At 38.8% G+C, this 23,616-nt stretch overlaps 1 protein-coding gene across 1 annotated transcript in view; it reads right to left on the bottom strand.

Annotated features, from left to right (window-relative positions):
• The window catches only part of MARCHF8 (membrane associated ring-CH-type finger 8), a 101,308-nt gene that overhangs the window by 16,521 nt on the left and 61,171 nt on the right, over positions 1-23,616 (bottom strand). The window contains 1 exon segment of the mRNA XM_089897844.1: positions 3,774-3,824. Within this exon segment, the coding sequence (XP_089753970.1) occupies positions 3,774-3,824 (51 nt within the window).

The following is a 23,616-nucleotide window of genomic DNA, read 5'->3' as shown; positions in this document are numbered from 1 at the left end:
GGCTGAACATCACTCCTACAGCAGAGACCCTACCTCTAGCCCTTCCCCTCTCTGCACCACACAGCCTCCCAAATCCCCTTGTCTGTCAGAGCTCTAGTTCACAAAGGGCAGAATCAGGACCAGTGGTGGGTGACAGAATAAGAGTTTAGGCGACACATCGAAAGAACATTTTGTACTAGTTTTTTAACAGGAGCATGATGCAGACTGCAGGTGACTGACTAATGTGAGCACAAACTAGCCTGAAATCCAGCTAGAGGCTGAGGTGGCAGGAAAAGTCTCTTGACAAGACAGCAGAGATCTCAGGTAGCATAAAACATGTCCATGGTCTGAACTTTCTTTGTATCTTCCATCTCGAGGGTATGAAGCATCTGCTTAAGTATGTTTGCTACACTGAAGATAAGTGTTTTACATATCTTGGCCTAAAAGTAGCTTCAAACAACAGGCCCATTTTATAAATACAAGGAAGAACTGCATTCTCAAAAACTAGTTATCTTGGGCTCCCCTGGTGGTGCAGTGGTTGAGAGTCCGCCTGCTGCTGCAGGGGACACGGGTTTGTGCCCCGGTCCGGGAAGATCCCACATGCCGCGAAGCGGCTGGGCCCGTGAGCCATGGCCGCTGAGCCTGCGCGTCCAGAGCCTGTGCTCTGCAACGGGAGAGGCCACAACAGTGAGAGGACCGCGTACTGCAAAACAAAAAAAAAAACAAAAAAAAACTAGTTATCTTGCACAGCAGTCCTGCCCTCTGTTCTGCAGCCCCATTTAACTGGTTCATGCCTAACATACTTAAGGAGGCTCACATTTTACAACAAAATTTCATGCTGAGGGGATCACTGGGAAGTCAGTGGTGTGAGCACACAAGACTCCCCACTCTTGAGGTTTTCTTTTGATCCCAGTTAAGTGTGCAGGAACTCCTGCTGTGGAAATGCAATAGACCCAAATCTGCTTTCTGCTCTGAAAGCTTTGAGGCTTTCACAGTACCCCTGTTTCTAAGAGTGTGGAAGTGTGGAGCTAAAACTTCTTTTTCAGAAAATTCCAACCCTGCCTACAGGAAAGCTCCATGTCAGCGGCCTTGTTTGTTTTGCTCATCATTTTATGCTAGCACCTAGAGCTCAGTGCCTGGCACAGAGAACACACAATAAAAATGTGTGCAAGAAGGAAAAAAGGAAAAAAGCCAGAGTTTTGATTAGACTTCTTAATTTTCACCCCCAGGTGATATTTATCTTAAAGCATATACAGGCATACTTCAGAGATACTGTGAGTTCAGTTCCAGAGCATTGCAATAAAGCAAGTATCGCAATAAAGCCAGTCACACAAATTTTCTGGTTTCCCAGTGCACATAAGAGTTACGTTTACACTATACTGTACTCCATTAACTGTGAAGTAACATTATAACTAAAAAGAAAGTGCATGCCTTAATTTAAAGATACTGTTAAAAACTGCTGGCCATCGTCTGAGGCTTCAGCAAGCCGTGCTAGTGCATCAGCCACTGATCACAGACACCACAGCAGTTACACTACTAATGAGAAAGTCTGAAAGGTTTAGTGAATTACCAGAACATGACAGAGACAAGAAGAGAGCACATGCTGTCGGAAAAATGGTGCCGACAGGCTTGCTCAATGCAAGGTTGCCACAAACCTTCAGTTTGTAAAAAGCGCAATATTTGAAAAGTACAATAAAGTGAAATGCCATAAAACGAAGTCTGCCTATGGTTCTGTCTTTGATCAGTAATGACATAATAATAGCTACCATCAAGGACTATCCTGACCCAATCAACCTAAGATCACCAGGGTTCAACCAAGTTTGACGAGAGTCAGTTTACTGACTCATTGCAATGAGGAAGCTGTCCCATGGCTCCTTGCCAACATTATCCCTAAGTCTCAGAGCAAGCCTGAAGGTTGTATAATTACCCTAATTTTACTCATCAAGAAATTAAAGTTCAGAGGAGTATCCTTCCTCAAAGTCACATGGCTAGAAACCCTTGTCCACCTAACCCTCTAACACCCTCACAGAGCAACTCAGAAGGCCCATGCTCCAGGCCTGTGACAAGCCCAACAAACGTTCCTCTAGACATTGTAAGCCATGAGTTTACAAACTTTTTTAACTATAGGAGGAAACTTTCCTTCAAATAAAATCTTACTAAAACCATAAACAAACAAGAAACATATATCTGAGGTACAGGATAACAACATCCTTCAGAACTGCTCTTAGCCATTGGAGCAAGGCAATGAGTGCTACTGTGTGCTTTTAAAATGTTTAATTCAACTTAACCAGACAGGCCATTTAGATCTATGCCTTCTTACTTTTCTCTATGCTTATATGTTGGACAGCTCCTTCAAAAAGTAGTAGGGCAAAACTGGCCATTTTACTCAGACAGTAATGATCTACCACTACACAGTTCTATAGCTCCAGCATTCCTGGCTGAAGGGACAGCAAAAGAAAAGAAAAGGAGGTTGGAACAGCAGAGAGTATTTGGTGAAAGGTATTTATATGAGGCGGCTGAAGCTACCCTCCACTGGTCTGGGGGAAGGTCAGGTCAGCAGTGAACCAAGAAGCACTCTGTAAATGGCCTTTAGGCACACTAAGCACTGTGGACTTTTCTTTTCATGCAAAATTCAGCGGCAGAATGACATGACTAGATCACGAGTATGCCTAAGAACAGATGACTGACGTCTCAAAGGCTTTTCTACATTCTACTTTTAATTCAAAAGTATACTATAGAGTGATGTGAATAAAAAACATTTGGCATATAATGTCACTGCTTATTTTAGAGAAATTAAGAGGCCTGAGACAGCAGAATAGGTTTTGCCACACTATTCAGATCTTCCTGTCAGGATCTGACACAGACATGATGCGAGAGAAAATCCATCTTTGCAAGGAACCTTCATAGACACACCTGTATGGACAACGGGTTGGCTAGAGCCCGTGTCTAGGCTGAGAGATGAGCAGTGCATGGGAGCAAGCTCACGGCATGGGAGACACCATCTGCTGGCTCCGGGGTCACCCCTAGCATCTGATGTGCTCCCGGCAGGCTACTCAAGTGACTACCCCACAGGTGTATCAGGTGCTGTTGGCTGCCGATTCACCCCTCTGCCCTCCTTTTCCTAGCCACGTTCCAGTTGGCGGGGGTCTTATGATCCAGTTCTGGCCAGTGAGATGTAAGCAGGAGTCAGGCAGCTGAGGGGCGTTTCTGGGAAAGCTTTTGCCTTCCTGTTGAAAAGGGTCACTCTCAGCTGACAGACCACAGCCAGGGTGCCTGGAGGTCCAGCTCCCACCTTGAGATCAAACATGAGGATGACAACGTGCCAAGGAAGGTGGCACAAAGAAAGCGGAAGGAGCCTAGATCCCCGACAACATCTGTGAGCACTGCGTCAGCCCTGAACCATCCACCTCCAGGCATCTTGTCATCAGAACAACAGAAATCTATAGTTATTTAAGTCAGTAGAGTTGGTTTTTTATTACCATCAGGCAAATGCATTCCTAATTGAGGTGACAGATTCTCTGGTGACTCTCTGAGATTTCTTTTACCTGAAAGTAAACAATTTCTACCGGAAGAAATGGGGTTTTCTCCTATCAGTCACTCCCCCCAACACAAATCTAGAATTGCCTCACTAGAAAAATATAACTGCTATATACTACCTCACATGGTCCCAGACCGGATTAAAGTAATGAACTGATAACTTTATGTCTTTAAAAGAGAAGAGTGTAAACACATGCCAGGTATAAGAATATAAAAACCCCAAGCTACAAAAATAACATATTTCAGTAGCACTCTACCTTAGAAATGTTACTTGAATGACTCATGGAATGTCCCAAAGTCTTCTCATGCTGCAAAAAAACAAACAGGTGTTAAGTATCAAGCTTTGATTAAAATGGGCAAAGAAGTAATTGAACATAACAATCCTACTAACAAATCATTCCCTCAACTAGAATTTGCTGTGCACAAACTATTATGCACCAGGCCAGCTATGAGATACTGGAGAATTTGGCAAAGATGAATAAAACAATAGTCCTTGCCCTAAAGGAATTTATTAACAAGAAAAGAACAGGAATTTGGAACTAACTGTAAAAATAAGACGGCAGCAGTATCTTAAGAAGCATTCAAGTGTAGGTTCAGAAGCAAGAAGCTGCGTGTTCAGTTGTACACCATGTGGTCCATGCGATGAGGAGCTGCTAGAAGATGTGGAAGGGGAAAGCAGGACAGATGACCCCACCCAGGCTGTCTGGCTGCAAAGTGCTGGGTACTCTGCAGGGATACTGCACAGCTCACACCTACTCCCTCAAGCCTGTTTGTCCTCCTGGGTTAGAGAAATCTGAGAGTCCTGCCAGCCTCCTCCGTCTCACACTCCTCCACCTTCAAGCCACAAAGTCTTAAAAACAAATTCTTCCTCCCTAATGTCTCTCAATCTCAAATCCCATCTCCATTTCTACTGTCAATGCCTTCATTTACGTTCTCTTCATTTCTTCCTGTAATTCTGCCTGTTCTTTCTGCTTTTAAATTGACCTCCCTGATACACAACTGTTACAGACTGAATTGTTAACCTCCCATCCCCAATTTATATGTTGAAGTCCTAACTCCCATTACTCACGATGCCACTACATTTGGAGGTGGGAATCTTTAACATTGTAACTATGTTACAATGAGGCCATTAAAGCTGGGCCCTAATCCAATATGAATGGTGTCCTTAGAAGAAGAGGAAATTAGGACACAGATATACACAGAAGATGCAGGGAGAAGATACCACCTATCTACACATTAAGCAAAAGGGTCCACAGGAAAACCCAAACCTGCTGACACCTTGTTCTTGGACTTCTAGCCTCTAGAACTGTGAGGAAATAAATTCCTGTTGTTTAAACCACCCAGTCTGTGTCTGTGGTACTTCGTTATGGTAGCCCTAGCAAACAAATACAATAATATTCCACACTATAAACTTCTAAAAAAAGCAAATGTTCCAAATGTAAATTTGAGTTTTAAAAATAATAAAGTAACCTTCCCTGAATCCACTCAGCCTTGCTCTAAATCAAATGAGTTAAATAAAAAAGCTATTACAAATGGAAGAGATGATCTTAACGTGTATTTTTTAAATTATCTATTCTCGTTTTCAGTTCACACACCATGCAATAACCATGGTGAAGATCAGAGAAGGTTGAGATGTAGGTAAAATTCTTTGATCAGAAGGAAGTACAAAGGCACTGGTGGCTCATTTAAAAGCTCCTTTGAGGAAGAGCTGATTCCATTCCACCAAGGCTCTCCTTAAAGAAAGCTGGCCACCAAGAAAATTTTGACTTTCTCCTTCCTCTCAATCCACCAAATCACAGACTGCCTTGACTTCTGTACGCTTGGCTCCTGAACACTTGATATGACTAAAATGATGATGAAGAAGTGTTTCAAGACCTCCCAAGTAGCCTGCAGTCAGCACGTGTTTTGGCAATGTTGTCTTCTTTGTCTTTATAGCAATGTGCTTGTGTAATTTTGGGAATAATTTTATTAAATTCTCCCTTACTTTATAAATCTGAGCAGGAATAGGAGTTCAAGTCTCTTAAATGTAATACAGTACAGACAGTGCTATTAAGTGTTTAGTCTCACAGAATGTTTCTTGGTCTTTCTTAAGTTCGTCAATTAGATAGTTATAAAGGAAAAGAAAAAAGTATAAAGTGTGTTCAAGGTGTTGGCAATATATCACCAAAATCTACCTCTCTGGGAAATGAGTCCCTCTGTCCACAGAAAAGGTAAATTTATAATCATTCAAGTTTCATTCATGAGTCAAGAACGTACTAGGGACAAACATACGGCACTGCTGTGAATCCAACTTAAAGGCTCACCTGCTGGTGATTTACTACTAAATTTTAATTTAGTCTACTAAATTAAAACAAAGATACCATATGCTTTGGATAATTTGTACAGAAAACCAATTATAACCACCATCAAATTACCTGCTACCTTACAAGAAATGGCCATAACACCGTCTGGAAATCTACAGAAAAGTTCTGAGCAGCAATAATTCACGTCCTAGACCTTCTGACATTCATTATTCCGTAAAGAATGGTACTGAGTTAGGGAGAAGCCTAGCTGTTAAGCTAGGTAACATTATAAATCCAGACTGAGATCTAAAGGTTGCTCTTTACTTTATGAACTTGAGAAATAAATTTAATGATGTAAAGCCTTTATTCTGTCTTCCTTGTTAGAACAATTCAATATTTTACCTGGTAAAATCAAACAGCCAGCCCCAGAAGATACAGATGTTTTAAAGGCTGAAAGCTGTCAATATTTGGTATTGCTTCTCCACTACTTGGTAGGAAAGTAACAATTCAGTTTCAAAAGATCATATTTTTGGGTTTTTTTTCCTTAAACACTGCTACACTTATTTGGACTTACTGAAAGGAAGCAAATCCCAGGACTCATTCAAGTCAGTTTCTCATTCATTCCATACTTATTTACTATGCAACTGCCATTTACAAACAACTGTATCAGTCACAGAATACCGACAAAAATAAATCTAATTCCTAGGCCTGTGCCAATGTTAACATTACCACAGAAGTGCCTTGAAATAGTGTTTCAATGAGGAATGTATATCTAGGGAAAAGGTGAATGACATAAAAAAAAAGCACATACGTAAATTACATCAGGTAGAGTGGGTGACACCATTCTCTCCTACAGTCAGAATGTCAAGTTTCCCAATGAGAAGAAGGAAAGTTTGCCAAACATCAATGTTGAGAACTGGAACGAGGCATAACAAAGAGAAAAAGAGTTCCAATCCAGTTCAAGCTGAAATTAAGCTTCAATGCCTAAGTGATAAAAACCCTGGCAAATTATCTTCACACAGTCTCTACTACATTCCGTCACTGCTCAGTGGGTCCCACCATCCCGTAGCCCTGGGAGAGACGAGAGCCTCACTGCACCCTCCTTCCTCAGAGGGCATGGAGATGTCACACTGCTATACCACACACCTCCCTCCCTGTCTGGCTCTCATCTCCACATCTCTTTATGGACTCTTTTTGTCTACATTAAACAAGAAGCCTCCTCAGAACACAGCTCCATGCCCTCTTCTCACTTGTTGTCTCCCTTAGACCAGTCCTTCTGAAACTTTGTGCACTTGAATTACTTACGGACTTGCTAAAATGAAGATTGTTAGGTCTGAGGTAGGTTGAGATTCTGTGTTTCTTATAAGTTCCCAGGTGACTCCCATGCTGCTGGTCCCCAGGCCACACTTTAAGATGCAAGTCTGATTCTAAATCCCAGGCCAGAATAATCCATAAAGGCTATGACTCATTTTTTATAAAGCAAATCATGACTACTGAAAAGGTAAATTTCTGTGTAAAAGATGGCAGTGAGCTCACAATTGAGTTAATACAAATAAGTCAGTCAGGGAACAGATTGATAAATAGATTGGAAAAAACTGAGTTAAGGTGTGAGAAAGGAAAGTTTTGTTAATGTAGAAAGTTACCAAATCACAAAGATAAAGAGAAGCTCTATTGAAAAATATGGGACATTTCACAATTTGATCAGTCCTGTCAATGACTTTGCAAGTCCATATGTGACTCCAATAAAATGTACCTTGCGGGTAGAGCCAAGATGCAGAGCCTACTGAGACCAAACATGCCCTGGAAAAAGCCAAGAATTAACAAGAAGACAATGAGGTGAGGTGTCTAAGCAAGTTTTGGGGACTCTGTATAAAGTAGTCAAACAAAAGAACTTCATGTGGGAGTTTCCCTGAAACTCTGAACATGACCAGTCATTACACACACACACACACACACACACACACCAACTTAAGTGTAACAGACATGGGTAACTGTCTACTCAATATCCATCACCACCAACAGAACTCCAACTTTATTCTGAGCAGCAGCAGACCCAACCAAAAGTTCTCACTTTCTCACACTATTTTGCAACGAAGGGTAAATATCTAAGAAAGTTCTCTCTAAAGATATTACCCTTGAGGGTTTCTGGGAAAACATTTTCCTTTCCTGAAACTGCTATTCCTTTCTCCAGCATTCCTCCTGCCCTCAGCCACCCTGGAATATATATGTCATGCCAGGAGGAACAGCAGTACCTTTGGTCTCAGGACTCCTTCACAACATAAAAAGTTACCGAGGACTCCAAAAACCTTTTGTTTATGTGAGTTATATCTATTGATATTTACCATATTAGAAATTAAAATGGACAATTTTAAAAATATGAATCTCTTAATTTATTTAGAATTAACAATAAACCAAATTAAAATAAATAACATTTCTATGAAAAACTATTTTTCCAAACAAACAACTAAAGTGAGCAGAGTAGCATGTTTTTACATTTTTATGAATCTTGTTATTGTCTAATTAATAGGAGACAGCTGGATTCTCATATCTGCTTGTGCATTCAATCTCCTCTGATATGTTGTTTTGACTGAAGTAAATGAAGACTATTTGGCTTTATACAGTTACGTAGTTAGAAAAGGAATATGTATTTTAATAACCATGAAACAATTTTGGATATTATTCTTTGTACTACACAAAAACTCAACAGTTACCTCGCATTTAGATTCTGAAATGATATTAATGAACTTTTTTTTTTTTTTTTTGCGGTAACCGGGCCTCTCACTGTTGTGGTCTCTCCCGTTGCTGAGCACAGGCTCCGGAGGCGCAGGCTCAGCGGCCATGGCTCACGGGCCCAGCCGCTCCGCGGCATGTGGGATCTTCCCGGATCGGGGCACGAACCCGTGTCCCCTGCATCGGCAGGCAGACTCTCAACCACTGCGCCACCAGGGAAGCCCAATGAACTTTTAATACTCCATTAAAATCAACTGCCCCATCTTTCTTTGAAACAATCTCTTAACCATGCATGACTTTATAACATCACACCTTGGCCATTTAGAGATTATTGGCTCACTGAATTATGCAAATCTCCAAGACTGACATATTTTATTATGCAATATCAAAAACCCCCACACTCATTAATATGACCATCAATTGCATCAGAAGAATCTTTAATTATTGAAAAGCTACTAAGCTCACAGTGATGCATACAAGTTTTCTGAAATTCTAATTTTTGCTTAGAAACCTCAAATTTGGCAACAAAAACTGTTGCTTGCTTTCCTTAAAGTGAAAGACTGGCTCATTAATTCAATTTAGAGAAAATGTTTGCCAAATACCCAAGTCAAAATAACTACAGTCTGACTGTTATTCTTTCAAGTAAAAATTATATTCCATTAAAAAACGTAACTAGTTCAGGCAGCAACTCAATCATACAAGTGCTTTGCTCTGCACTTTGGTATGCAGTAGAAATGATTTATACCAGAGATGCAAAGAAGGAATCACACATGACCTCTAATGAGGAGAATAGTCAATTAAAACTGGTACACATGTTAGAATCAGCAGAAAAGGACATCAAAATACTATAACTGTTTTCCAAATGTTAAAGAGATTTAAGATATAAAAAACAATCAAATCAAAACTTCCAAAGATAAGCAAACACTGAAAATGCTACACAAAGATATATAGTTATTAACACCATAGATAAAACAAAAAGGAATTCTTAGAAAGCATTTGATAGCACGAAAAAGAGAAGAAAGAGGGAGTGGGGTGAGAATACATGGTTTCTCTCTGTATCATTTTTTACAACTATTTATGAATGTACAGTTATAATATAAAAGTTCAGCTATATACACATACATGTGTATGTATTTATGTGTGTGTGTGTGTGTGTGAAGTGTACAGTTTAAACACCCTAATTAAAAGTCAGAGATTTTCAGACTGAATAAAAAAGCAAGACATAACTACATGCTGCCTACAAGAAAAACACTGTAAATACGTAAATACAAATAGGTTAAAAATAAAGGATGGGACACCAGTAACAAGATGACACTAATAACAAGATGATAGAGGTGCTGAGATCTGATGGAGACTTTAAGCAGCCATTATAAATATACTCAAATGAGCAATCACAACACTCTTGAAGTAAAATGGACTCAATAGCAGAGAGATGACAGAATAAAAGAATCAAGAACTTGACAGAAAAAGTATTCAATTTAATCAACAGAGAGGAAAAAAGGATTTTTTAAAAATATGAACAGATCTCAGGGATCTGTGAAGCAAAACAGTCTAACAGTCCTATCAGTAGAATCCAAAAAGTAAAGAATTACAGTGCTGAAAAATATTTGGAGAAATACTTGCTAAAATTTTCCCAAGTTTGGAGAAAGACATACACCTACAGATTAAAGAAGGTGAATGAACTCCAAAAAGGATAAACTAAAAGAAATCCATGCCCATGATATCATACAAATTGCTCAATTTGGGAAATAAAAGTACAAGAAAATCTCAAGTTTAATATTTTATTTTTCCGCAAAAGGGGAATATTAGAAAGTCCTAATATTTGCTTTCAACTAGACACCTTTGCCCTGATTTTCCCAGCCTTGCCCTTCAGTAGGATTGGTTCCCACTCCCAGCTCTAGGAGTGGGTGCTGACTGGCCTAAAACAATCACTGTTGACAAGAGATTGCCTATCTATCACCACTTAAATCCATTTGGTCAATTCCCACATTAGGGTCTGTTACTTGCAACTCTCCAGGTCCTGGTGCCAAATTCTGTTACAGTTAAGTTGCTATCCATTTATTTGTTTCTAATCAATGGCATAGGCTGGTAACTAATGCCAGTCTTTTGGTCTAGCCACTGTCTGAGCTAGGAGGGAATTTCTGTTTCCTAGCAACATTCTGCCCCTACTCCTTGCCACAGTGATTGGTTGAAGGCCAGGATAACATTAATTCCTTTAGGACAGTCAGAGCCATCTCTTAGAGCTATCCTATTCAAACCACATGATTCTATCCTATTCAAATATCCTGGGAGGGAAAACTGGGATCTGCTTGGAATGGAGAGAACTTTGGCTCTCTACTATATTTGCCTTGATTTGTTTGCCTCTGATCAATTATTTTCCAGTGGGAATTTGGTTTTATGGTCTCATCATCTTTATAAGCTCTGTATCTCTATAAATGGGTTAATGGGTAAGACTATAGATTATCTGATTTGTTAGTTTTTTCTGTTTGTCTATTTGTCTGTTCAGAGCTCAAGTCAATTAAGAACTCATAGCCACAGGAAAGAAAACGGCTCTTTGATACAGACCAATGAATTTTGTAATTTTATGTTTACTCTTGACCCATGGCTGAAATTTTGGAATCGAAGCTATAAGCTTTGCGTCTGCATGTCTATGTGTCTGTAATTCAGAAAGGTCTTTAACTTTCATTGTGTGAAGATGTAATAATTTTCTACCTAGGAATGGTATTAAATTAGATTATAAATCTTATTAGATTATAAAATCTCTGATATTAAGGGAATCTAGAACCAGAAGCTGACTTATATAGGTAAGTACTTGTATAAATAGAGTATTCCTAAAATTCCTAGAAAGTAGGGAAGGTGAAATTCTAATACTTTCAGTGTGGTAGATTATAAAAGCATCCCTACAGAAACCAATTCAGAAATGTCTTAAGAAATCAGATTAACATAATTTAGGCAAATTTTTGGCAAATGAGACTGGCTTCATATATATAGTTTAATAAACATAGCTATGTCTTTTCTGATTTATCAGTGTTAAGTATAAGCATAGATTTTTATTCTATCTGGGTATTTTTCCCAAACTTATAAGTTTTCTTTTTTTTTTTTTTTTGTGGTACACGGGCCTCTCACTGCTGTGGCCTCTCCCGTTGCGGAGCACAGGCTCCGGACGCGCAGGCTCAGCGGTCACGGCTCACAGGCCCAGCCGCTCCGCGGCATGCGGGATCCTCCCGGACCGGGGCACGAACCTGTGTCCCCTACATTGGCAGGCAGACTCTTAACCGCTGCGCCACCAGGGAAGCCCCAAAACTTATAAGTTTTCTGATTGAAAAAACTACCATTACCTCTACCTAATGTTTAAGACTATGAAAAATGTAAATCTGTGTTTAACCAAATCCAATCATTATTCTGATGAACTTATATTTGGATGCCTAGAATATTTATAAGTGAGAATACTGAAACATTTATTAGTAAGCATAATTTTAAATTTACATACTTTTGCTTCATATTTCTATGTGCTACAAAGAGACTGCATCTTTGAATCTGTTAATCTGTTAAACGTGTTCAATTTTTGTCTCTACAAGACTTGTATAAGAATATATGTAGCTATAAAAAGTTGTATTAACGCTGGATGTTAGCCCTGCTAGTCTGCTAAAATGATGGTGTGTGACAGCTCACAATTATCCACCCTCTAGTTTCCTCTGTGTAACAGAAGTTATTTTGGTTAAAAGTCGAAACTAACACATGTGAATGAGACCACTAGAAGCAATGGTGAACAAGAGGTACAACTTTATGTGTTCAGTAATGAGATGGGTTTTTGGTTTATTAAGGGGAAAAAATAGTTTTGTCCTAAAATAAAAGGGCTGGTTATTCCAGAATGAGAAAGAACTCGTGAAGAACAAAACAAGAAAGTTGTAGAAGGTTTGAGGAAAGGGAATTTTATTTGCCCTAGCCCAAGCTGGCTCATTCTTGATGGGTTAATTAATGAGATTTCATAAAAGAGCTTGTAATTCCTTTAGTATCAAATATTATGCTGATGCAAAACTAGAATTTTATTTTAACTGTTAAAATTACAAATTTTCTTGATAATTGTTCTTCTCTCAGTAAGAGGTTATTCTCTAACCTCTTTATTCTCAGTAGAGTTATTCTTTACCTTCTCTACAATATCCCTAGGTAACAGACTCTGTGTTTTATCAGATTAATTTTCTGTGCTTTTTATGTTAACTTTATTATGTCCTTGATTTAAGGAAAAAACAAAGGTTCCTCACTTATGAAAGAGTTAAATTCTTTACAATAATGTTACCTTCTATGCTTATTTTTCAAATGTTTATTGTCACTTTAAAATGAGTAGTCACTGGGCTTCCCTGGTGGCTCAGTGGTTAAGAATCCAATGCCTGCCAATGCAGGGGACATGGGTTCGAGCCCTGGTCCAGGAAGATCCCACATGCCACGGAGCAACTAAGCCCATGCGCCACAACTACTGAGCCTGTGCTCTAGAGCCCTCGAGCCACACCTACTGAGCCCGCGAGCCACAACTACTGAAGCCTGCATGCCTAGAGTCCGTGCTCAGCAACAAGAGAAGCCACCTTAATGAAAGGCCTGCGCACCACAAGGAAAAGTAGCCCTTGCTCACCGCAACCAAAAAAAAAAAGAAAGCCCATGTGCAGCAACGAAGACCCAATGCAGCCAAAAATAAATTTATATTAAAAAAAAAGCTAGAGTAAATATTAAAATGAGTAGTCATTGTTTCTCAGGTACCCATGATCCAATTTCTCTTTTAAATGTTCAAATCTCCTGAAAACGTTTGGTTTCTTGTCTTCACAAAATCAAATCCTAAATGTAAAATAAAATGAAATCAAAATTTCATGATATCTTTTGCTCCTAAACCTGTCTTTGAGATTTCCCAGGGGAGCCCTGAAAAATCACAAAGGTTTATCTTTTCATCCTATAAAAGGAAAGGTACTGAGACTAACTAGGTTTTCTTGATTTGTTACTATTGATGAACTGCATGGGAAGAGTTAGGAAATGAGAAGAGATCTGTCAGTACTGCGCCGTCATGATACATTTCTATTTATCAGAGTCCTGATGCTGCTCTGTACTCTGTAGTTGTTATCAGACATGATTTCTGTTATTTTTTTTAAATGTTAACGTGGTCACTACTTTAAATATTTGAATCTAGCATCTTTTGGCCAATGGTTTTCAGTTGGGGATTCCCATCACCTACTATGGAGTTTCATTAACATACAGAAAGTTTAGGACCTATTTCAGACTTACTGAATCTCTTTACTTGACAGTCCTGATATATTTGTGTTGTATTCATGGTACATTAATGTCTAAGGATTATTATATCTGAAGATTTTTTTCTCTGTAAAGTTTATGCTCATTCATTTTTTATAAATCAGATGTACTGTTCATTGCATTCCTTAAATATAGAGTTTATTACGTTTATAATTATTTTGTTTAAAATTTGGGGGGGACTGACTTAATTATCTTGTTTTGCATGCCGAAGAAATAGCCAAATTTCCCTGCCAGTTACATGTTTCTTGAAATAAACACTCTCATAAGACATTTCATTTTTAAAATTATCACTAATAGAGTAAGCACAGCCATTTTAAGTCTTCTGCCATCTACAGATATTTTCTGTTTGTTTATTTTAGTCTGATGTTTCCCTGAAAGCTCTTGCAATCAGCTACAGGCTAGAGGGCTGTGTCAGAGGCCCATGGAAAAGGACTATACCAGGTACTTTTGCGTACAGGCTTCTGATGGCATCATTTAAACAACTCTGAGACCATACCAGTGAACTAAGTCATGATTTCCAGAACTCTTACCAAGATTCAGTGCAATAAGAACTAATCGAACAAGGTTAAATGAATTGATGAGGGAATACTGTTAGTTTTGTTTTAAATATTCTTGATACTATTTCCTAAATATATAAGGAAACCCTTTCTCTTTCCTTTAACTCACAATAATTTAGTAGACTCTGCTTTTATAAACTGAAATGAAACCCCTGTCAATGATATCTTATTCTCCCTGCCTGAGCCCTCCAGAATTCATAACTCTTATTGCATATTCTTATCTTCATAGCAATAAAGTTACCTGCATAGGTCCAATAAGAATCTGTCCTCTTTCTTACTAGGACATAATTGGAAACTCTGAATTTGCAGCTAAGCTCACATTTAAGGATGATGCTCATTCAATCAGATATGACCAGGCACATTTAAGGAACTCAGGTTGTATTTTTCAGCGCCCTTCTTGGGAAAACTGGCTTACAAGGTTCCCAGCCTTACAGACAAGTAAGTTACAGACAAGTAAGGAAAGCCAATTCCTGGCAGGCCTAGGAAACAGAGTATTGGGGGGACCTCAAGAAATTAGGAAAATTTATAGGTGCTATAAGTGAAATTTGATAGCAAGTTCTTGGTTTGGCTTCCTAATGTTAGGACCACAAATAATGAGGCTTTAAAAAATCCACTCTGATATTCCTTAGAAAAACTTCCAGCAAAGCAACTTAAGAAGGCCCATAAGGGAAATTAACACTCTTGTTGCCCCTATATAAATAATCAGGCCAAATCCAATAGGATCTTAATTTTGATCAAGAATAATTTTTCTATGAGATTTTTTAGCAAAAGAGGGGAGACTATAGGGGGAAAATGTTGAGTTTCAATGGAAAACTATGAGCTATGTGCAATTCTTTGTACAATGTAGGTTCTTAATAAGTAAGTGATGTCCTATTTGAGAGTGACTTTTGACTTCCACCCCCCTCCCATGGAAAAATCAGTTTTGTCTCCATTTGCAGTTCTCAATATTTCCTTTATATAAATTGGTGCTCTTCTGACTTCTCCTTTGAACTGGTTAAACATCTGCTAGTTCTTTCCTATCACATGAGCAAAATAAATTCCTTAATCTATGTTCATGAGAATCATGATTTTACCTTTTCCTGAAAGAATACTTTTCTGGTTGTAAGTTCATCTTTTTTGTTTTTTCTTGTGGTAAAACACACAGAAAACTTACCATTTCAACCATTTTAAAGTGCACAATCAGTGACATTAGTATACTTAAAATGTTCAGCAACCATCATCCCTTTCTAGTTACAGAACATTTTCACTAGCCTAAAACAAAACCCCATTCCCCTCCTCCAAGTCCCTAGCAACCACTCATCTGTTTTCTATCTCTGTCTTTCATACAAATGGAGTCAGACAAAATGTGGCCTTTTGTGTCTGGTTTCTTTCACTTAACATGTTTTCAAGGTTTGCTGATGCTGCAGTATGTATCAATAATTCATTCATTTTCACAGCTAAGTAACATTCTACTGTATGGATTTACCACATTTTGCTTACCCCTTTGAGATGGGAAAGAGAGAGATACCTCTCTGTCTCCACACATGTAAGGTTTTATTAAGGCAACCCAAGCAGACTAATATAGTCGGTAAAAAGAACTCAGAAAAATTATGCAACAATCTACATCTATCTGAAAAATAAAAGCAAAACCCAGATAGTTCTAAGGAGTAACAAAAATAGAACAAAATATCATTTGATAAAAAAGTTCAAATTTGAAATAAAATTTAGGGCACATTTAGCCATTACAATTTTAACTCAGGAAAAAAAATACATCACAAAAGGGTGAAAAGTCTACAATTTATAAAACTGTATTTCAACAAATAGACTAAGACAATTTATTTAAAGTAATGCAAGATGCACTAATAGTTGTCTTCAGTAAAATAATACAGTCCAAATTTATAATAGTGTGTGATTATCTGCTTCATTTTTTTAAGCTTTAATGTGGCAATAATAAAGTAACAAGCAACTAAAAAATTTGAGATGGTCAAGTGTAAAACCATAACAGCTAACCATTTGTTCTTGGGCCATTCGTCTATGTTCTCTGGATTTCAGTTTTGTCCTTTATAAAGTGGGCTTTTGTGGGAGCGGGGAGGAGAGAGAAGTCAACAGAGATGACCCCTTTTGGTTCCGCTGAGCTCTCAAATGTGATATTATCTATGGGGAATATGTTGCCCTGCTTAGTTCCACTCAGCTCCAAACATACTGCAGTCTTAAACCTACCCTAGAAGTTATGAATAAATGGGTTTACAGTTTTAAAAGCCTTCTGACATAGACTGCTAAATGCTTTTTAAAATGTTACATGTAACATAGCATGATTAGAATGGTAATATTCCTAGTAAGGTATTGATGAATACAGTCTTTTCCAAATACATTTTCCATTAAGTAATTTTCATTTTTTGAACATGAAATAAAGTTACACCAAAAAATGAAAGGTCTTTGTATTCACTGTTGATTTTTTAAAAACCTTAATTTAAAATGAATGTTAAGGTTTAACATTCATTTAAAATGAATGTTTTAACCTGTTAAGGTTAAAAAATTTTAAATGAATTTAATTTAAAATGAATGTTTTAACCTGTTAAGGTTAAAAAACCTTAACAGTAAAATGAATGGATTTTAATTTCTGCTGCTTTAAAACTCTTTATATATCCAAGAAATACATAATTCCTTGAAGTTACCTGAAAAATGTTTACCAATACAATTCAGAATACATTTGTTGTAAAAGTTTTCATAGAAACTGCAACACTGTAAATGCTATAACCTTTGTAGGAAGACTGTTTTCTTTAGTACAGAACATTCTCATTCAGGGAACATATTTATTAACCACCTACTATGTGCCCAGTACTGTTCTAGGCCCTTGGGAATGATGAGTGAACAAAACAAAGATCCCTTTCTCTTGTGGAGCTTAAGAAAATGATGCAGAAGGAGACTGCTGATCTTCACTGGTTGTCTCAGAGCTCAGAGTGTATGTGTTCAAGGGATGTTTGTTTACTTAAGAGTTTCAAAACTATCAATGGTATTTCATGATGAAATATGTATATCCAATTTGGCCCAGATTCCTCGAGGCTGGCTCTTTTCACCTTTACTACTTTTGTCCCTCCAGCTCAAGAGCAACTCATAGCCTCAGCAAAGTTAACAGAGAGAGCATCCATACAAAATAAGACAGACATGCAAATGGCAACATTAGAATGTCCCTGCCAAATGAAATTACATGTCTGGCTTACTGAGAAAGATAGAGAAAGAGAGAGTGCGCGTGCGCGTGTACACACAGTAAATAATACCAACAAACAGAACAAAGACCCTTTGTAACTGTTCCATCTTTTATGCATTTCCCATCTGATGAGAAGCTAAAAGATCTTCCCAGAATGAATGCTCCAGCAGAAAGAACCAAGGTGCCTTTCCTCTAGAAAATGCAATGGAGCCTGCAGCTGTGCTCATGCAAATTATAAACTAAGTTGTCTCTCTCATGATTTTCCAAAGTCATAATTCCATGATTTTAAATTATATGACCAATATTATGTCAATAAAAAAGGTATTTTTTACACCAAGGGTAGGAGATATCATTAAAACATATGCTATAATTTATAGACTTAAATGTTTATTTGGCACAAGAATACTTTTCACAATTTCAAGGAACGGTTTTGTTAGAAACAAAGTACACCCTTGAAAATGGAAATAAACTGCTAAGCTTCTCTGGCTGGCAACCTCACTAGTGAGGCACCCTTGAGCAACTCCAGTTCTATGCAGATTTGTTCCATAAGGCCTAATGGCATCCCTAAGATCCATGAGAAATCCGGCCACGCTAACAGGGCACTTCTCCTACCTGAAGCTTCATTTTCTGGCAAGAAGCATCAGGGAGTCCTCAGTGCAGCTCTCCCCCAGCAGCATGTTCCTTGGTTCCGCCTGCAACGCATGGCAGCTGCTGCCCTACAGCAGCCAGCAGAAGCACATCGTGGCTGCTGCTGGACTTGTAAGGGCTTGCTAGAGCCCTTAGCATACGACTCCTGTGATCAAACTGGACTAACTACTTCCTCCAGCTGATTTCCTAGGAACTAGGTAGTGAATGAATAATTCATGACAAGTCCATTCCAGCAACCCAATTTCTGCTCTATGATCTACTCCCCACGGCAATTTACAACGTAAAGATTCTAAACCATACTTGGTGACATGCAAGGAATGAAAGTTCAGTTTTCTAGTCAACTAAAGTAAACATTAGTGAATTTGTTTGCTCTTCTTTCATGCTAACCTATCACCCGGACTTACTTGAGAGACTTTTTTTTAATGTAGAAAATGTCAATGATTAACCATAAATGTCTGACAGAACAAAAAAATTTTTTTTCTCCATAGAACCTGTCCTACAAAGTGGGTTCTGGTTATAGGAAAAGCAGCTTGCCCTGAGATCAGCAGGTCAGTATTTACATTTAACAAAAGACCAGGTCCTGCAAAGCACAGAAAATCATCATGTGGTGGGGGAAGGGAGCTTTTAGTATCACTGCCAGGAAACAAATTGCTTCAAAGGGGAATTTTCCTGGTATCTCAGGCTATAAATAAATCTTTCATCTCATTGGTATTCTTCTAGGAAGAACATGAACATTCATTTTCACCATTTGTCAATGCTTACACATCTCCAAATGAGTGCTGTCTAAAGTGGTCAATTCTCTGCAACCAAAAACCTAATTCCAAGAGGAACTTGAACAAAAAACTGAAGGCCCATACTTCTAGCTCAGCTCCGCCTCCAGGAAGTCCAATACCACGCCTATCATTTTCACTTGTTTCAATCTTTGTTTCTTTTTCTTCTGCACTCACTGAATATCTCAAGACTGTGCTCTGTCAGTAATTTTTCAGCCATGACTATTCCGTTCCTAGCTGCTTCTGATTTGTTTATTCTGCAAATTGGTTCTCTATGAGTCTCCTTGGCCCCATATTTTCCCCTTTCCGCCTCATTCTGTTATTTTATTATTATCATCATTTCTGAGCCAATGTTCTATGAAACTCAGTTTCTTAATAGCTCGTGCAGGACTCTTCTGTTTTGAAGGGAAATTATTATTTCTTCCAGAACAGACTGCATCTTTTTTCTGCAGGCACTGTGCCTTCCTCTCCACCTTGCTGTGAGTGCACAGGCCTGGCCGTGTCTTCTCAGTGGCTCAGGATATTCTGTGGAGCACTTCTGTCAGTGTTACTGTGTAGTCTAGGGGAACCTTTCCCCTCCCAGCCACATCCTCAGCTGGTGCTGCATTCTAGCAGCTTTGTGCAGGTGTGTTGGGGGGAAGGGAGGTTCAGGAGTGTGATAAAAGGAAAAGGGATCCAGCTCAACAGGGGCTAGGGTTACAAGCAGCCTAACTCTGCTCTCTTCTCCCAGGGATATATTCTGCTCCTCCCTACCATTCTGTAATTCCCTCAATCCTTGTGATATTTCATTTCCATCAGAAAGAGTCAGCCCAGGTTGTTCCTTTGTAATCATTCCGTTTCCTTCAAATCCTGACTATCCAATGCACACCCCTACCTAGCCCATGAAAGAGATAAGGTAGCCCTGTCACCCCGGGTTCACTATGTGCTGCTTCTTGCACTTACTGTTCACCAGAGACTCCCTTTATCAAGGCTGCCTTCTGTCAGGTGTTCTGCTAACTCCCAGTTTACTGATGAAGATAATCAGCTCCAGGGTTTTACTGTCATTCTGCCTTTCTTCTCTACTTCTTTCCCAGCTGGGACATACCAAAATAACGATCTCTAGTATGCTTTTCTTTGTCACATGAGAGAAACATTCAGGGAAGGGTTTCCAGTCACCTGGAATTGCCAGTGCTCCTACAGCACAGCACTGCCTGTATTCACCCACTCTTCTGCCACACCCATTAAGGATTTTGCAGTATTTGCTCACTATCCTTTTCTCTCATAGAGCCTCTGCATAGTGAGAGGTGAAGAACGACTCTGAGCCAAACCCTCTGAATTCTTGGAAACTTTCATTTCTCTTACTGACCATCAGCTGTGTTCTTTGAATTTGCCGTTGGTATATTTCTGCTAACTTTTATCCATTTGCTGTTCATATCTTCAAGTCTAAAAGGATGGATATTTTGAAATTTGGCTTCACTCTGCCATCTTAAAAGAGAAATCACACTACTCAGAAAAAAAGAAAGACATCTCATATGGCCGCACAAAAAATAGTTCTAACTCAAAAACCTTATGGCGTAACAGACATCAAAAGAGTAGCATTAAAACTAAATGACGAGGGGGAATATTGCTGGTTGCCTCCCCTTCTTCCTCCTCAACAGAGCCCCAATTCTCTTCATTATTCCTCTCTCCCCAGAGTTACCATGCATCTCAGGATGCTCACCTCACCCTTTTTTCCTGGAGTAGGTCGACTGGCAAGAGCCCACTTCTGGCTCATGAGGTGAGATCTGCTGGAGGCATCTGGGAAATTACCTTCTCACCCGTAGAGAGAGCAACTAGCTTCTCTTCTTCTCTTCCTCCCATGCACAAGGTCATGCACAGCCAGGAATGCTGACAACTATCTACAACCTCAGTGGAAATCTGCCCTGAGATGAAGTAAACCCCATGAATGGTAGAGGAGACAGACAGAAAGAACCCGGGTCTTTGAACAGGCCTCTGATATGCTGGATCAACCACCTCTGAAGCCCATCCTGCCCTTTTACACAGGCCTCCTTTTATATGAGCTGGTAAAGCTTACCATTGTTTAATCCAGGTTGGGTTGGTTGTTCTGTTACTTGCAGCTGAAAGCATCCTACCTGATGGCATTTGGACTATCTAGTTACAGTATTAAATGCTTTTATGTTAGCATGTGTGTTTTTAAAGTCAACATAGAATTTCAGAGCCTGTGCCAAGTGCCCACAATGGAGAAAAGACAGGCTCTTCAATAAGTGGTGCTGGGAAAACTGGACAGCTACATGTAAAAGAATGAAATTAGAACACTCCCTAACACCATACACAAAAATAAACTCAAAATGGATTAGAGACTTAAATGTAAGACCGGACACTATAGAACTCTTAGAGGAAAACATAGGAAGAACACGCTTTGACATAAATCACAGCAAGAGCTTTTTTGATCCACCTCCTAGAGTAATGGAAATAAAAACAAAAATAAACAAATGGGACCTAATGAAACTTCAAAGCTTTTGCAAAGCAAAGGAAACTACAAACAAGACGAAAAGACAACCCTCAGAATGGGAGAAAATATTTGCAAACAAAGCAACTGACAAAGGATTAATCTCCAAAATATATAAACAGCTCAGGCAGCTCAATATCAAAAAAACAAACAACCCAATCAAAAAATGGGCAAAGACCTAAGTAGACATTCCTCCAAAGAGGACATACAGATGGCCAAGAAGCACATGAAAAGTTGCTCAACATCACTGATTATTAGAGAAATGCAAATCAAAACTACAATGAGGTATCACCTCACACCAGTTAGAATGGCCATCATCAGAAAATCTACAAACAACAAATGCTGGAGAAAAGGGAACCCTCTTGCACTGCTGGTGGGAATGTAAATTGATACAGCCACTATGGAGAACAGTATGGAGGTTCCTTAAAAAACTAAAAATAGAATTACCATATGACCCAGCAATCCACTACTGGGCATATACCCAGAGAAAACCATAATTCAAAAAGACACATGCACCCTAATGTTCAGTGCAGCAATATTTACAATAGCCAGGTCATGGAAGCGACCTAAATGCCCATCGACAGACGAATGGGTAAAGAAGATGTGGTACATATATGCAATGGAATATTACTCAGCCATAAAAAGGAATGAAATTGGGTCATTTGTAGACACATGGATGAATCTAGAGACTGTCATACAGAGTGAAGTAAGTCAGAAAGAGAAAAACAAATATCGTATATTAACGCACATATGCGGAACCTAGAAAAATGGTACAGATGAACCGGTGTGCAGGGCAGAAATAGAGGCACAGATGTACAGAACAAACGTATGGACACCAAGGGGGAAAGCAGTGGGGGGTGGGGGGGTGGTGTGATGAACTGGGAGATTGGGATTGGCATGTATACACTGATGTGTATAAAATGGATGACTAATAAGAACCTGCTGTATAAAAAGAAAAAGAAAGAAACCTTCTGTGACCCAAGATTCTAAAGATATTGCCTATATTTTCTTCAAGCAGTTTAAAAGATTTGGTTTTTTACACTTGGAGCTTTCTTTAATCTATTTGAAACTTGCTTTTGTGTTTTGTGTGAAGTAGGGATCTTAATTTTCTGTATGGAAAGTGAGTTGTTCCAACCTTATTTATTAACTCATCCATCCTTTCACCCCTGATTTAAATACCACTTCTGTTATAGATAAATATCTTTTAAAGGCCAAAAAAAATGTATCTTGATTACTGTAAGCCTCATTGTTTGCCCTGAGGTGTCTATGGGAATATCGGACTTTAGGAACAAATTAAAAGGAGGGCAAACTGTTTCTCACAATGAACAAGGCACACCAGGGACACCAATTTTCCCTGGAGTATCAGTCAGTTGGCAGCAGAATTATGAATCCTTAGCATTTAACCAGGTTATCAAAACTCCTTCTTATGTATCGTACACATGTACAGTTCTACCCTGTGTTTTAGAGCCTTCTTGTACTCCCTACTCCAAGAATGATAATATGTATGTAGTCATCGGTATCCATGGGGGGCGAGGGTGGTTCCAGGACCCCCAAAGATACCAAAATCCACAGATGCTCAAGTTCCTTATATAAAATGCGTTAGCATATAGTCTACGCACATCTTCCCATATACCTTAAATCATCTCTAGATTACTTATAATACCCAATACAATGTAAGTGCTATGTAAATAGTTGCAACAAATTCAAGTTCTGCTTTGGGGAACCTTCCAGAATTTTTTTCTCGAATATTTTTGATCCGAAGCTGCTTGAATTAGCAGATGTGGAACCTACGGATATGGAGGACAGAGTGTATATTGTAAAAAGAGAACTTCTGGAAGAAGGGCCTGTAACTGTTGTAAGAAACTAACACTTTACAAGGGAAGATTTTGGAACATAGTGTCGTTCACATTTTCCTGTATTTTCCATGTTCTCCATAGTAGGCTAAGGCCTGGATGAACACATTTTAAATATATAAAACAGGCAAGGGTTTTCAACATTTTCTCCATGACAAACAATCAAAGAAGCACAAGGAGTTGTCAGGTAATATATTAATTCTATGTGATAAACTAATTCTTCAATTTTAAGATAATCATCACCTTGGGCATCAGTCTACTGTTTCTCATATATTTTAAACTATAACGTAAAA

Source organism: Delphinapterus leucas, chromosome 16 (assembly GCF_059928025.1).
Source record: "Delphinapterus leucas isolate spDelLeu-1000000601 "Yukka" chromosome 16, BTC_Dleu_Yukka2, whole genome shotgun sequence".
Lineage (NCBI taxonomy): Eukaryota > Metazoa > Chordata > Mammalia > Artiodactyla > Monodontidae > Delphinapterus > Delphinapterus leucas.
The sequence above is the reverse complement of the archived record's forward strand: the minus strand, read 5'-3'. Positions and strand labels throughout refer to the sequence as shown.